The sequence below is a fragment of the Nycticebus coucang genome, chromosome 2, assembly GCF_027406575.1.
Source record: "Nycticebus coucang isolate mNycCou1 chromosome 2, mNycCou1.pri, whole genome shotgun sequence".
Lineage (NCBI taxonomy): Eukaryota > Metazoa > Chordata > Mammalia > Primates > Lorisidae > Nycticebus > Nycticebus coucang.
Genome location: NC_069781.1, coordinates 171693191 through 171708453, shown reverse-complemented (window position 1 = coordinate 171708453; position 15263 = coordinate 171693191). Strand labels below are relative to the sequence as shown.

The window sequence follows — 15263 nt, the reverse complement described above, 5'->3', positions numbered from 1 at the left end:
AAAATGAGACTCTGTCTCTACCAAAAACAACAAAATTGTCCATTTATCTAACCCAATGAACAGTCAAAATAATCTTGTAATAAAAACCAAGATTATTCCCAATTATTCCTGATTTCATAACTTAGCCTACAAAACTTCAGCAATTAAGACTAAATGGTACTGGCATAAAGACAGACATATATATTAATGGAACAGAACTGAAAGTCCAGATGGTCAACTGATTTTCTTTTCCTTTTTTTATTGAGACAGTCTCACTTTGTTACCCTCCGTAGAGTGCTGTGGCATTATAGCTCACAGCAACCTTAAACTCTTGGGTTCAAGTAATTCTCTTGCCTCAACCTCCCTAGTACCTGAGACTACAGGTGCCTGCCACAATGCCCAGCTATTTTTTTTTTTGTAGAGACAGAGTTTCACTTTATTGCCCTCGGTAGAGTGCCGTGGCGTCACACAGCTCACAGCAACCTCCAACTCCTGGGCTTAGGCGATTCTCTTGCCTCAGCCTCCCAAATAGCTGGGACTACAGGCGCCCACCACAACGCCTGGCTATTTTTTTTTGTTGTTGTTGCACTTTGGCCGGGGCTGGGTTTGAACCCACCACCCTCGGTATATGGGGCCAGCGCCCTGCTCACTGAGCCACAGGCGCCGCCCAGCCCAGCTATTTTTTTCGTTGTTGTTTTAGCAGGCCAGGTTCAAAACCAACAGCCTGGGAGCATGTGGCCAGTGCCCTAACCACTGAGCTACAGGTGCCTGGTCAACTGATTTTCAATGAGAGTGTTAAGATAATTTGATAGAGAAAAAATGGTATTTTCAACAAATTTGTGCTGGGACAATTGATATCCACATGCAAAAAGAATGAAGTTGAGGGCGGTGCCTGTGGCTCAGTCGGTAGGGCTCCGGCCCCATATACCGAGGGTGGCGGGTTCAAACCCGGCCCCGGCCAAACTGCAACCAAAAAATAGCTGGGCGTTGTGGCGGGCGCCTGTAGTCCCAGCTACTTGGGAGGCTGAGGCAAGAGAATCGCCTAAGCCCAGGAGTTGGAGGTTGCTGTGAGCTGTGTGAGGCCACGGCACTCTACCCAGGGCCATAAAGTGAGACTCTGTCTCTACAAAAAAAAAAAAAAAAAAAGAATGAAGTTGAATCTCTACCTCATATTATATACAAAAATTAACTTTTTTGCACAGTGAAGTCCAAGAGACCCTTTTAAAACATAGATCATACCATATAGTTTCCATAGTTCTCAGGATACAAGATCCTGAACAGCCTGACTCTAGTCACCTTTCCATATTCATCTCATTCCAGGCTCTCCCCACCTCACTGAACTTCAGCTACACTGGCCTTCCATATGTGACCTCTGCACATGCTTATTCCCAAACTATCTGGAACATTTTTTTTTTTTTTTTTTTTTTGAGACAGGGTCTCAAGCTGTTGCCTTGGGTAGAGTGCCATGGTGACATCATAGCACACAGCAACCTTCAACTCTTTGGCTCAAGAGATCCTCCTGCCCTTGTATTTTTAGTAGAGTCGGGGTCTTGCTCTGGCTCAGGCTGGTCTAGAACCCACGAGTTCAAGCAATCCACCAGCCTTGGCCTGCTACGATTACAGGTGTGAGTGGAACACTCTTCACTTCTTATTCCTCCTCACTCTTTTTTTTTTTTTTTTTTGTAGAGACAGAGTCTCACTGTACCGCTCTTGGGTAGAGTGCCGTGGCGTCACACAGCTCACAGCAACCTCTAACTCTTGGGCTTACGCGATTCTCTCGCCTCAGCCTCCCGAGCAGCTGGGACTACAGGCGCCCGCCACAACGCCCGGCTATTTTTTTGTTGCCGTTTGGCCGGGGCTGGGTTTGAACCCACCACCCTCGGCATATGGGGCTGGCACCCTACTCACTGAGCCACAGGCGCCGCCCCCTCCTTACTCTTAAGGTCTCAGATCTAAGGTCATTTCCTCAGGAATTTGTTCGTTAGCTTCCCAGCATTAGGTTATATCCCCTTATTACATGCTCTCTTGCACCTTACACTTAGTGTATCACAGTGGTTAACAGCATGAACTCTAGAGTCAGATGGCCTGGATTCCATTTCTCTATCTGCCACTTTCTAACTACATGACCTCAGGCAAGTCTTTTAACCTCTCCAGGTTTCAGTTTCCTTATCTATAAGATGTTTATGGATTAGATAAGTGATTTTCAACTAAGGGCAATTGTGCCTTACTGGGGGATAGTGGGTAGAGACCAGGGATGCTGCTAACCATCTTACAGTACTTCGGACAGTCTCCCATAACTGTCCTATTATCCAGCCAAATTACCATTAGTGCAGAAGAAACCCTGGATTAAATGACTCAATATTTGTTAAGTGCTTAGAACAGTGTCTGGCATAAACCCTATATATTGTTCATTGAGCTATTATCTCTCTACAGATCATACAGGTATCACAAAGAAAGAATTACGTCTGTTTTGTTTGCTTCCTGCCATATTGAGAACCAGTATCTACCACATAACATATACTCAATAAAACTTTCATTGTTTAAATAAATTTTTATAATATTTAGATTATCTTTTAATATTTTATTTATTTGTTTATTTTGAGACAAAGTCTCACTTGGTCACCCTTAGTAGACTGCTGTGGCATCTTAGCTCACAATAACCTCAAACTCCTGGGTTCAAGCAATCCTCTTGCCTCAGCCTCCCAAGTAGCTGGGACCACAGGCGCCTGCCTCAATGCCCCGTTATTTTTAGAGATGGCATCTTACTCTTGCTCAGGTTGGTCTTGAACCCTCGAACTCAGCTTGGCCTCCCAAGTGCTGGGATTACAGGCGTGAGCCACTGTGCCTGGCCTTTTAAAAATTATCTTTTAAAATTATATTTTAACAATCATATATTATCTTTATTGTATAAAAGTAAAAGTTAAAAATTTTTAGGATAGCAGTTACCTTTGGGGGAAAGGGAAGAGAAAAGTCACTCTGGGGGCTTCAAAGGTACAATTATGTGCTGTATAATGATAGACTTACATGCACAATGGTGGTCTCATAAGATTATCACATTTTTACTGTACTTTTTCTATGTTTAGATAAACAAATACTTAATGTGTTATAGTTGCCTACAGTATTCAGTATAGTAAAATGCTTGGTTTGTAGCCCAGGCTCAATAGGCTATATCATATAGTCTAGGTATTTAGTAAGCTACACTATCTAGGCCTGTGTAAGTATACTCTCTGATGTTTGCACAACGGCAAAATGTCCTAACAATGCATTTCTTTTTTTTTAATTTTTTTTCTAACAATGCATTTCTCATTGTTCCTGTTGTTAAGTGATGCATGACTGTTCTGATAATGATCTATCACTCTTTATGAACCACATTATGTATACCTTTGTTTATATTATATATTCCACTGAAAAATAAGTAGGCGTAATTAATATTTTAAAAACATAGACCATGTTGGGCAGTGTCTGTAGCTCAAAGGGGTAGGGCGCCGGTCCCATATGCCAGAGGTGGTGGATTCAAACCCAGCCCCGGCCAAAAATAGAAAAATAAAAAATAAAAAAAAAGATAAAAAAAAAACCCACAAAAAAAAACATAGGCCATGTTGTAGTAAAGTAGTCTGCATTATTCATGATTACCAATTAAAATTTTTGTGGGTTAAAGAGAAGGATATATTACCTTGGTTCGATTTTTTCTGTCGTAGAATTTCTCATCAAGCTGTTCTGGACATGCCGGAACTGGAATATACCACAGAAATCAGAATACTGCCCCCCGACCCCCAATTGATCTGCCTCTCACTGGTCACTTCAAAATTTTGAGTACAAGAACATTTAGGTTTAGTTTGCTTACTAAGCAAACATTTTTTCAAGCTAGAGGTGGGCTTTCAGGATGATGGACCAAAGATTTGCTTTTGGTTTAGATGGTAATACCTCTATTACTATACTTAAAAGTGAGGCTAATGGTGTGTGTTTTTTTTTAAGACAGAGTCTCACTATGTCACTCTCTGTAGAATGCTATGGCATCACAGCTCACAGCAATCTCCAACTCTTGGGCTTAAGCAATTCTCTTGCCTCAGCCTCCCAAGTAGCTGGGACTACAGGTGCCCACCACAATGCCTGTCTATTTTTTTGTTGTTGTTGTAGTTGTCATTGTTGTTTAGTAGGCCCAGGCCAGGTTAGAATGTGCCAGTCTCAGTGTATGGGCTGGCGCCCTAATCACTGAGCTATGAGCGCTGAACCAGGCTAATGGTGTTTTAATGGACTACTGTCTAGAGTTTCCAAGTCTCAAGTTCTAGAAATAAAATTGTATGAGGTCACTCCTATTTCTTTCTTTTCTTTTTCTTTTTTTTTTTTTTTTTTTTTTTTTTTTTTTTTTTGTGGTTTTTGGCCGGGGCTGGGTTTGAACCCGCCACCTCTGGCATATGGGACCGGCGCCCTACTCCTTGAGCCACAGGCGCCGCCCTTCTTTTTCTTTTTTAAAAATAGAGTCTTGCTCTGCAGTGGCTGGATCATAGCTCACTTTAACTCCTGGGCTCAAGGGATCCTTCTCAAGTAGCTGAGACTACAGGTATGCATCATCACACTCAGCTAATTTTTAAAATTGTGTTTATTATGGAGATGGGGCTTCACTGTGTTGCCCAGGCTGGTCTCAAACTCCTGGCCTCAAGCAATCCTCTCACCTCAGGCTCCTGAAGTGCTGGGATTACAGGTGTGAGCCACTGTACCTGGCTACCCACTCTTATTTCTATATCCTGATTTTACTTTCTCTGCTAGAAGGAATGAAAAAATAAAAGTTCTGAAAAAGCAAACATTACCTTTAGCACTTAAGGAACTAAGGGGAAATTTGAGACAAATTTCTTTCTTTCTTTTTTTTTTTTTTGAGACAGAGTCTCACTTTGTAGAGCTCCATGGTAGAGAGCTGTGGTGTCATAGCTCACAGAAACTTAGGCTCAAGTGATCCTCTTGCCTCAGCCTCCCGAGAAGCTGGGACTAGAGGTGCCTGTTATAATGCCTGGCTATTTTTAGAGATGGGGGGTCTTGCCCTAACTCTGGCTGGTCTTGAACTCGTGAGTTTAGGCAATCTGCCTGTCTTGGCCTCCCAGAGTGCTGGGATTACAGGTGTGAGCCACAGCACCTGCCCTAAGACAAATTTCTTTTTTCTTTTTTCTAGAGACACAATTTCACTTTATCACCCTGGTAGAGTGCTGTGGCGTCATACAGCTCACAGCAACCTCCAACTCCTGGGCTTAGGTGATTCTCTTGCCTCAGCCTCCAGAGTAGCTGAGACTACAGGCGCCCACCACAACCAGCCCCCAGCTATTTTTTGGTTGCAATTTGGCCAGGGCCAGGTTTGAACCCGCCACTCTCGGTATATGGGGTCAGCACCCTACCCACTGAACCACAGGTGCCACCCTAAGACAAATTTCTTGACATTCAGTAGGACCATAGGAAATAAATTTCTCATAATATCACCAGAGGGCACTGTTGCATATTCTACGACAGATTTGGTCTACCATTTGTGTCCATCCTGTTCCTGTCTGGAAGCCTTTTTAATTTCCTTCTTAATCTTGTACTGAGGCCATCATCATTTTAATAACAGCTCATGTTCACTGTAAGCTGGTGATGGGCAAGATACAAGCCAGCCTGCATTTGGCATTTAATTTTTCTCCTGTTAGAGTCTTTTTTTATTTCCCCCCCTCTAATTTATTCTACTCAGTGACTCTGTCTAAAGCTGCTTCCAAACTGCCTGTAGCTCTCTTGGCTCACCTGCTGGTGGTAGTCCCTTTGCTTGATGAACTTGTCTACCACCTTCTCCACTTGTCTGTCACATTCCACCTGTAGATATTTGATCAGGGTATAAAGTTTCCCTGGCCCATAATAGGTCTCCACTATTGGTTGGTGGGTTTCCACGATTCGGGCAATCCCTAGAAGGAAGTGAGAGGGTTAAACTCCAAATATTCTTTCCACAAAAGAATGAATATTAGCTCCCATCCAGGACCAACCCAGGGTCTAACTCAATTCTTTTCCTAAGATTAACATAAAGTAAACTTTTGTAAGTTGACCACCTAAAGGAAAGTAACAAACCGGTCAACATATGGAGGTGGCAAACATAAGGAACTAGGCCTACTGTACTGATATGTACATGTGGTGCATGTTCGGTGTATAAAAATTAGGTGAATTTAAGGAGGTGGTCGAGGTATGGAGGTGGTCAACTACAGAGGGACTACTGTAGTTCTAGGCAGTGCTAAGGTTGCTAAGAAAATTTGTTTGTTGAGGCTGGGTGCGGTGCCCTATGCCTGTAATCCTACCACTCTGGGAGTCTGAGGGAGGAGGATTGCTTGAGCTCAGGGGTTTGATACCAGGCTGAGCAAGAGCAAGACTCTGTCTGTACTAAAAATAGAAAAATTATCCAGGTACTGTGGTGGGTACCTGTAGTCTCAGCTACTCAGGAGGCTGAGAAGGGGGATCACTTGAGCCCAGAAGTTTGAGGTTGCTATGAGCTAGGCTGATGCTGTGGCACTCTAGTCTGGGCAACAGAGTGAGACTCTGTTTCAAAAAGAAAAAAAATAAATAAAAAATTTGTTAAATATGCACAGTGGTATATCAGCAAGCATTTGGTAAGTTATATAGATATTATTTTCTACAGTAGCATTTCTGGAAATCAGCATCACTCTCAATCCTATAATTTATTTTAGGACTAAATTTGTTTGCTTATTTACTTATTTATTATTTGGAGATAGAGCCTCTGTTGCCCCAGATAAGAGTGCCAAGACATCAGCCTAGCTCATAGTAACCTCAAACTCTGGGGCTCAAGCGATCCTCTTGCCTTAGCCTCCTAAGTAGCTGGGACTATAGGGACCTGCCACAATGATGGCTAAACTTTTTTCTATTTTTAGTAGAGATGGCATCTCACTCTTGGTCAGCCAGGTCTTGAACTCCTGAGCTACAGTGATCCTCTGGCCTGGCCTCCCAAGGGTGTTAGGATTATAGGTGTGAGCCACTGCACCCAATTTAGAGTTATATTTATTCTTACAGAATTTGGGTCTTGAGGGTTAAGAAAGATCAAAATACCAGAGACTGTAACTAATCTTTGCTAATCAGGTACTGAATCTGAAAGTTAATTCTCCAGTAAGTCAATACATAGTGAACTATAGGATGACATTAAGGGCATCAGGCTAGAGGTGAGAGAAGGGCTAGGGTACATATGTCAGACAGAAATGTCTCCAGTCTCCCTAGAGTGGAGAAAGAGGCTTACCCTCAAAAAGAAGAGTGAGTGTATCTGCAAAGATGACCGCAGCTCTTCCATCATTCATGTCTGTCCCTAGTACCAAAAGCAGATTCTCTTCAGCTTTATTGGCCACCTGAAAAAAGTAGAAAATACATAAATATTCTCACATCAAAGGCTAGTCTCATGCCAGGTATGTCTCAGTTTTCTAAAAAGGCCTCTCAAGCTGAGCACAGTGGCTCATACCTACACATATAATCCCAGCATGTTAGAAGGCCAAGACAGGAGGATTGCTTGAAGCTAAGAGTTTGGGAGCAGCCAAGGCAACATAAAGAGATACCATCTCTAAAAAAAAAAAAAACAACACTAAATGAAAAACCCAAAAAGGCCTCCCATTGGTTTCCTAGATTCCATGTTTTCCTTGATGCTAGGAAGCCCAGGTAGCGCAGAGGAACCTCCCTCGGGGGGCTCTGGGCTATCTGAGCTTCAGGCAGGAAAAAGAAACTTGAGAAGGAGTAGCTCTTCTTCCATTCAGAGGTATAAAAATGGCTTTTTTTTGATAGAGTCTCACACTGTTGATAGCGTATAGCAAACTCAAACCCTTAGGCTCAAGAGATCCTCTTGCCTCAGCCTCGTGAGTAGCTTGGGACTACAGGCACCTGCCACTACAGCAAGCTAGTTTTTTTATTTTACTAGAGATGGGGTCTTCCTCTTGCTCAGGCTGAGCTCAGGCAATGCACACGTATTGGCCTCCTCGAGTGCTAGGATTATAGGCATGAGCCACTGTACTCATGAGCTGAGCCTCATTTTTCTTAGTGGCAGAACAGTGTTCTAGTATATAGAAGTTTGGAGGGGAGGCTTGGCACCTGTAGCACAGTGGTTACGGCACCAGCCACATACACTGAGGCTAGCGGGTTCCCGGCCTGGGCCTGCTAAGCAACAACGACAACTGTCAAAAAATAGTGGGGTGTTGTGGCGGGCACCTATAGTCCCAGCTACTTGGGAGGCTGAGGCAAGTGAATCACTTAAGTCCAAGAGTTTGAGGTTGCTGTGATGCCACAGCACTCTACCCAGGGCCACAGTTTGAGGCTTTGTCTCAAAAAAAAAAAAAAAAAAAAGAATTTTTGAGGGTAAAGGGTCGGGATGTGCTGACATTCAGATAAAAAAACCCCCCACAACTCTATGTACATATGCCTGCTGGATTTACTTCTCCATATCTAAGGGGTGGAAGTGGGAAAGCCTTAAGCTTTAACCAAAATCTTTCTTTTGGGGCTGGGTGCCTGTAGTTCAATGGTTAGAGTGCTGGCCCCATGCCCTGGGGGTGGTGGGTTCAAATCTGGCCAGGACCTGCTAAATAAACAAACAAACAAACAGCATATTTCTTTTTCAGGATTTAAGTAACCTTACCTCTTTCATCTCAGTATGCCTTATTTTGAGACTCAAGCCTGATTACAAAGTCATAAATTCACTGACCAAGAATTCTAGTTGCTCTTAAAAAAAGCCAGGTCCTAGAGAGAGGATTTGCATTGTCAGAGAGCTTGCATTTTAATTTTCCTATACTTTCATCTGGTCTGTTAGATATAGATGTACATCAGTAGATGTCTTAGCTGTGCCTGATACACAGTAGGCTGACAACAGATATGCTTATGAATGCATGCATCCTGTTCTGCCAGACTATAGCAAGAGCAGAAAGAGGAGTCACATCCAGAAGAGAGAAAGTATCTACAGAAAACTGGATTCATCCAGTGCTCCCATCTGCAGGTAGAGGACCATATAATTATCCTGACAAGCAATCAGGATCCATACCTGTTTGCAAAGGTATTCTGAGAACTTGCTTAAGCCCTCCTCATGCAGACCCAGCAGTGGGAAGATCTTGAAGAAGCGCTCCACTTGGGGCAGATTCCCTTCTTTGGTGGCAATGGCAAACTTCTCTGCTACAATGGCTTTGAGACGCTGCTCCGCTTCCTGCAGCAATTTTAGGTTGGCGTCAATCATGCTCCCTGCTCAAAGGGAAAGAGATGAGAATTAATGTAGAAAATGGTACAAATGAAACAAAAAACAGCCAGGCGTTGTGGTAGGCGCCTGTAATCCAGTTACTTGGGAGGCAGAGGCAAGAGAATCGCTTAAACCCAAGAGTTAGAGGTTGCTGTGAGCTGTGATGCCATAGCACTCTACCCAGGGTGACAGCTTGAGACTCTGTCTAAAAAAAAAAAAAAAAATTTTATCGGGAGGCTGAGGCAAGAGAATCGCGTAAGCCCAAGAGTTGGAGGTTGCTGTGAGCCGTGTGACGCCACGGCACTCTACCCAAGGGCGGTACAGTGAGACTCTGTCTCTACAAAAAAAACAAAAAAATATATAGATGACCTTATTAAACTAGAAATCAGCAGTTTGGGAAGCTTACCTTCTTTGCCCTGTCGGCTGAGCTCAATGACTGACTTGTCCAAGCACAAGTAGCGGTGAATATGGGCTGCAGCCTGCTCATAGTCTTCATTTCTCAAAGCAGTCTGAACTCCATCCATGCAGAACTTCAGGTCCAAAATATCATCAGCTCTCTGAATGGCCTGATAAAGGCGGTTCTGCAAAAAGACTTGGCACTTAGAGACAATGTCCCATTCTTTCACATATATTTCTTCAGAAGGTAGGGAGATGCAGGCCCTGAATCTGGCTAACCACGTGTCCTTTTCACATTTCACTGGAAACTCATAAAAGCTACCACCATCACTCACAAAACTGTTACTGATGATGATCAAGACCCAACAGGTATCACACAATTTCATTAGTCAAATCATTCATTTTAACGTAAGCAGAAATGGAGATAATATGTAATTTTATTTGGCTTATTTTGTTAAATTTGTAATAGAAACAAAATGTATCTGACATTTTGGGAATATGACATTGTAAAGCAATGAAGTAAGTGAAATACGTGGAAGGTATTTTCTTTTAGAACAAACAAGCATCTTTAAAAAAGCTTTTTCATACTCTGGTTTCTCTTTAGATCATAAACAACTTTTGCCTTTTACTAAAAAAAAATCCTTTTTAACATGTGAGTTGGTGACTGTGTGGCTATGTTTTGTGGCAAAGCTATTTTTGCAGAATCTGAGCCAACATATCAGGAAGAGTTATGCTACCTCCAGGGGCACACTGGGCTAGGAAAGATTTGTTCAAGAACCCAGGCTCTTGGGTGGTGCCTGTGGCTCAAAGGAGTAGGGCGCCGGTTCCATATGCCAGAGGTGGCAGGTTCAAACCTAGCCCCGGCCAAAAACTGCAAAAAAGAAAAAAGAAAGAACCCAGGCTCTGTGCTATTTGATACAGGAGCCACAAACTACAACTGGCTATTGAATACTTATAAAAGTGGCTAGTCCAACTTAAGATGTATATGTATAAAATAACACCAAATTTCAAAGACTCAGTATAAAATTAAAGAAGGTAAAATATCTCAATATCATTTTATAGTAATTACATGTTGAAATGGTATTTTGGATATAAAAGGTTAAATTATTAAATTATTTTCATCTATTCCTTTTTACTTAAAAAATGGCTACTAGGGGGCGGCGCCTATGGCTCAGTGAGTAGGGCGCCGGCCCCATATGCCGAGGGTGGCGGGTTCAAACCCAGCCCCGGCCAAACTGCAACAACAACAACAACAAAAAAATAGCCGGGCGTTATGGCGGGCGCCTGTAGTCCCAGCTGCTCGGGAGGCTGAGGCAAGAGAATCGCGTAAGCCCAAGAGTTAGAGGTTGCTGTGAGCCGTGTGACGCCCCGGCACTCTACCCGAGGGCAGTACAGTGAGACTCTGTCTCTACAAAAAAAAAAAAAAAAAAAGAAAAAAAAATGGCTACTAGAAAATTAAAAATTATATAGATAATTTATATTAGATTTCTAACTTCTTCCTTTCCAATCTGAATGCCTTTTTTTTTTTTTTTTTCTGAGACAGGGTCTCAATCCTTTGCCAGGCAGTATAGTGGCATTGTCATAGCTCACTACAACTTCAAACCCCTGGTTCAAGCAATTCTCTTGCCTCAGCTTCACCAGCAGCTGGGACTACAGGTCACCATGCCCAGTTAATTTTTCTATTTTTGTAGAGATGGGTCTCCTACGCTGCTCAGGCTGGTCTTAAACTTCTGGCCTCAAGTAATCTTCCTGCCTTGGTCTCCCAAAGTGAAGTGCTGGGATTACAGGCGTGAGCCACCATATCCAGTTTCTCTTAAGTGTTTTTATCATCAGGGGCTTTGGATTTTGTCAAATGCTTTTTCTGAGTCTATGAGGTGATTATGTGGTTTTTGTCCTTTTATTCTACTGATATGGTATATTACATTAATTAATTTCCAGATGTTAAACTAACCTTGCATTTCTAGGATAAATCTCATGTAGTCATGGTATACAATTCTTTTTATATGTTGCTGGACTTACTTTGCTAGTGTTTCTTGTTTGTTTGTTTTTTGAGATAGAGTCTCACTTTGTTACCCTTGGTAGAGTGCATCATAGCTCACAGCAACCTCAAACACTTGGGCTCAAATGATTATCTTGCCTCACCCTCCCAAGTAGCTGGGCCTACAGGCACCTGCAACAACGCCAGTTTATTTTTAGAGATGGAGTCTCACTTTGGCTCAGCCTGGTCTTGAACCTGTGCAGTCAGGAAATCCACCCACCTTGGTCTCCCAGAGTGCTAGGATTACAGGCGTGAGTCACCATGTCCAGCCCTTTGCTAGTGTTTTTTTTTTTTTTTTTGAGACAGAGCTTCACGCTGTTGCCCTGGGTAGAGTGCTGTGGTATCACAGCTCACAGCAACCTTTAACTCCTGGGCTTAAGCAATTCTCTTGCCTCAGCCTCCCAAGTAGCTGGGACTACAGGCAACCACCACAATGCCCAGCTATTTTTTGGTTGTAGTTATCATTGTTGTTTGGAAGGCCTGGGCTGGATTCGAACCCACCAGCTCTAGTGTATGTGGCTGGTGCCTTAGCCACTTGAGCTACAGGCGCTGAGCCTTTGCCAGTGTTTTGCTGTGGACTTTCATGTCTATATCCATAAAAGCTATTGAACTAGAGTTTTCTTTGGCTTTGGTATTTCACATTAGATTTCCACTGGATGGTACTGCTCTGTTCAGTAGTAGCTTCTTTAGTGAGTGCCCTTTGCCAATTCAAACATCAAAAGCTCAGTGGTATTTACCTTGGCCAGATCAAGCTGACGGACTTTGCTGGATACATTTTCAGCTAGGTTGCAGGTAAAGGTGATCATTCCAGCTAGCTGCTTTGCATCTCCCTCAATCAACTGCAGGTTGGGACTGGAGACACACATTATTAGCACATACATATTCACAGGGGCAGAGTAAGAAATGGAAATTTTTTTCCTATGGAGACTATATCTTCTACTTCTTTTGTACCACCTCATAACTCATAGCTCAGTTTCCTCTATACACAGCTTTTTCTCAAGTTACTTTACTGTAACTCAGACCTATATTTAACAAAAAATAAACTTCTACCACTACTAAAGATATCCTTTTTTAAATTTTGAGAGAGTCTGACTTTGTCACCCCAGTAGATTGCCATGGTGTCATAGCCCACAGCAACCTCAGACCCTTGGGCTCAAGTGACTCTCTTGCTGGGACTACAGGCACCCACCACAACACCCGGCTATTTTAAGAGACAGGGTCTTGCTCTTGCTCAGGTTGGTCTCGAACTCATGAACTCAGGTGATCTGCCTGCCTCAGCCTCCAAGAGTGCTGGGATTACAGGCATGACCTACTGCATTTGACTGAAGATGTCCTTAAATAGGTATAGCCTAAGAAGTAGGTAACAGATTCTCTCAATTGCTGAGTGAGCAATAATCTGACCAATAATCTGAGAGGGTAAGGACATCAAAGAGCAATTTTTTTTTTTTGTAGAGACAGAGTCTCACTTTATGGCCCTCGGTAGAGTGCTGTGGCCTCACACAGCTCACAGCAACCTCCAACTCCTGGGCTTAAGCGATTCTCTTGCCTCCGCCTCCCGAGTAGCTGGGACTACAGGCGCCCACCACAACGCCCAGCTATTTTTTGGTTGCAGTTCAGCCGGGGCCGGGTTTGAACCCGCCACCCTCGGTATATGGGGCCAGCGCCTTACCAACTGAGCCACAGGCGCCGCCCCTAAAGAGCAATTTTTATGACTAGTAAATACAAAATGTCTACAAAAACAGTGGTTTTTGGCTCGGCACCTGTGGCTCAAGCGGCTAAGGCGCTGGCCACATACACCTGAGCTGGCGGGGTCGATCCAACCTGGTCCCGCCAAACAACAATGATGGCTGCAACCAAAAAATAGCTGGGTGTTGTGGCAGGCACCTGTAGTCCCAGCTACTTGGGAGGCAGAGGCAGGAGAATCACTTGAGCCCAGGAGCTGGAGGTGCTGTGAGCTGTAATGCCACAGCACTCTACCCAGGGTGACAGCTTGAGGTTCTGTCTCAAAAAAACCCACAAAACAAAAAACAAAAACAGTGGTTCTCAAACTTTGAGTTGTGCATCAGAATCACCAGTTAAGTATGTTAAAATACACATTCTTGGACCCTACCACTGGATGTTCTGATTAAGTAAGTTTGGAATGGGGTGGCGCCTGTGGCTCAGTCGGTAGGGCGCTGGCCCCATATACCGAGGGTGGCAGGTTCAAACCCGGCCCCGGCCAAACTGCAACCAAAAAAATAGCCGGGCGTTGTGGCGGACGCCTGTAGTCCCAGCTACTCGGGAGGCTGAGGCAAGAGAATCGCTTGGGCCCAGGAGTTGGAGGTTGCTGTGAGCTGTGTGAGGCCACGGCACTCTACCGAGGGCCATAAAGTGAGACTCTGTCTCTACAAAAAAAAAAAAAGTAAGTTTGGAATGGGGTCCCAGAATTTGCATTTTTTTTTTTGAGACAAGAGTCTTAAGCTGTCTCCCTTGGTACAGTGTCATGGCATCGTAGCTCACAACAACCTCTGACTCTTGGGCTCAAGAGATCCTCTTGCCTTAGTTTTTCTATTTTTTTTTTTTTTAATTTTAATTTTTAATTTCAGCTTGCTTGTTCATTCTTCTTCGTTTGAAGTACTCTTTCTTTTTGTTCATTTCTTCTTCCTCTGGTGATGCTGTGTCCCGTTGCCTCCCCAGTAGCTGGGATTACAGACACCCACCACAATCGTCCGGCTGTTGTTGATGTTGTTAGTAGAGACGGGGTCTTACTCTGGCTCACTGCTGCTCATACTGGTCTCTAACCTCTGAGCTCAGGCAATCCACCCACCTCGGCCTCCCACAGTGCTGGGACTATAGGTGTGAGCCACCACGCTCGGCCTATTTTTTTTGTTGTTGTTGGAGATGGAGCCTCAACCTGTTTTACTTTGTCATCCTTGGTAGAATACTGTGGCATCACAGCTCACAGCAACCTCCAACTCTTGGGGTTAAGCAATTCTCTTGCCTCAGCCTCCCAAGTAGCTGGGAAAGGCGCCTGCCACAACGCCTAGCTATTTTTTGGTTATAGTTGTCATTGTTGTTTGGCAGGCCTGGGCTGGACTCAAACCTGCCAACTCTGTTGTATGTGGCTGGCACCTTAGCCTGTTGAGCTATAGGCGCTGAGCCAGTTTTTCTATTTTTAGTAGAGACAGGGTCTCTGCTCTTGCTCAGGCAATCCACCCACCTAGGCCTCCCAGAGTACTCGCATTTCTTTTTTTTTTTTTTTTTGTAGAGACAGTCTTACTTTATGGCCCTTGGTAGAGTGCCGTGGCATCACACAGCTCACAGCAACCTCCCAACTCCTGGGCTTAAGCAATTCTCTTGCCTCAGCCTCCTGAGTAGCTGGGACTACAGGTGCCCGCCACAACGCCCAGCTATTTTTTGGTTGCAGTTCAGCCGGGGCCAGGTTTGAACCCGCCACCCTCAGTATATGGAGCCGGTGCCTTACCGACTGAGCCACAGGCGCCGCCCAGTACTTGCATTTCTAAGAATTTCTATGTGATGCTGGTACTGCTGATCTAAGAACCTTTTGGGAACCACTGAAATAGACACTTATGTATTCACTTCACCTTGAGGTAATCCTTATTTACATTTCAAAATCAACTGGCAGTTTACAACAGT

The 15263-nt window shown here is 43.8% G+C and overlaps 1 protein-coding gene across 4 annotated transcripts in view; it reads right to left on the bottom strand.

Moving 5' to 3' along the window:
* Window positions 1-15263, bottom strand: part of COG4 (component of oligomeric golgi complex 4) — a 37278-nt gene that overhangs the window by 17922 nt on the left and 4093 nt on the right. For all 4 annotated transcript variants that reach the window (XM_053607263.1, XM_053607272.1, XM_053607288.1 and 1 more), the window contains exons 3-8: window positions 12365-12479; window positions 9600-9774; window positions 9005-9198; window positions 7229-7334; window positions 5740-5897; window positions 3653-3711 (exon numbers count right to left, since the gene is read on the bottom strand). In XM_053607263.1, the coding sequence (XP_053463238.1) occupies window positions 3653-3711; window positions 5740-5897; window positions 7229-7334; window positions 9005-9198; window positions 9600-9774; window positions 12365-12479 (807 nt within the window). The remainder of the gene's footprint in view (window positions 1-3652; window positions 3712-5739; window positions 5898-7228; window positions 7335-9004; window positions 9199-9599; window positions 9775-12364; window positions 12480-15263) is intronic.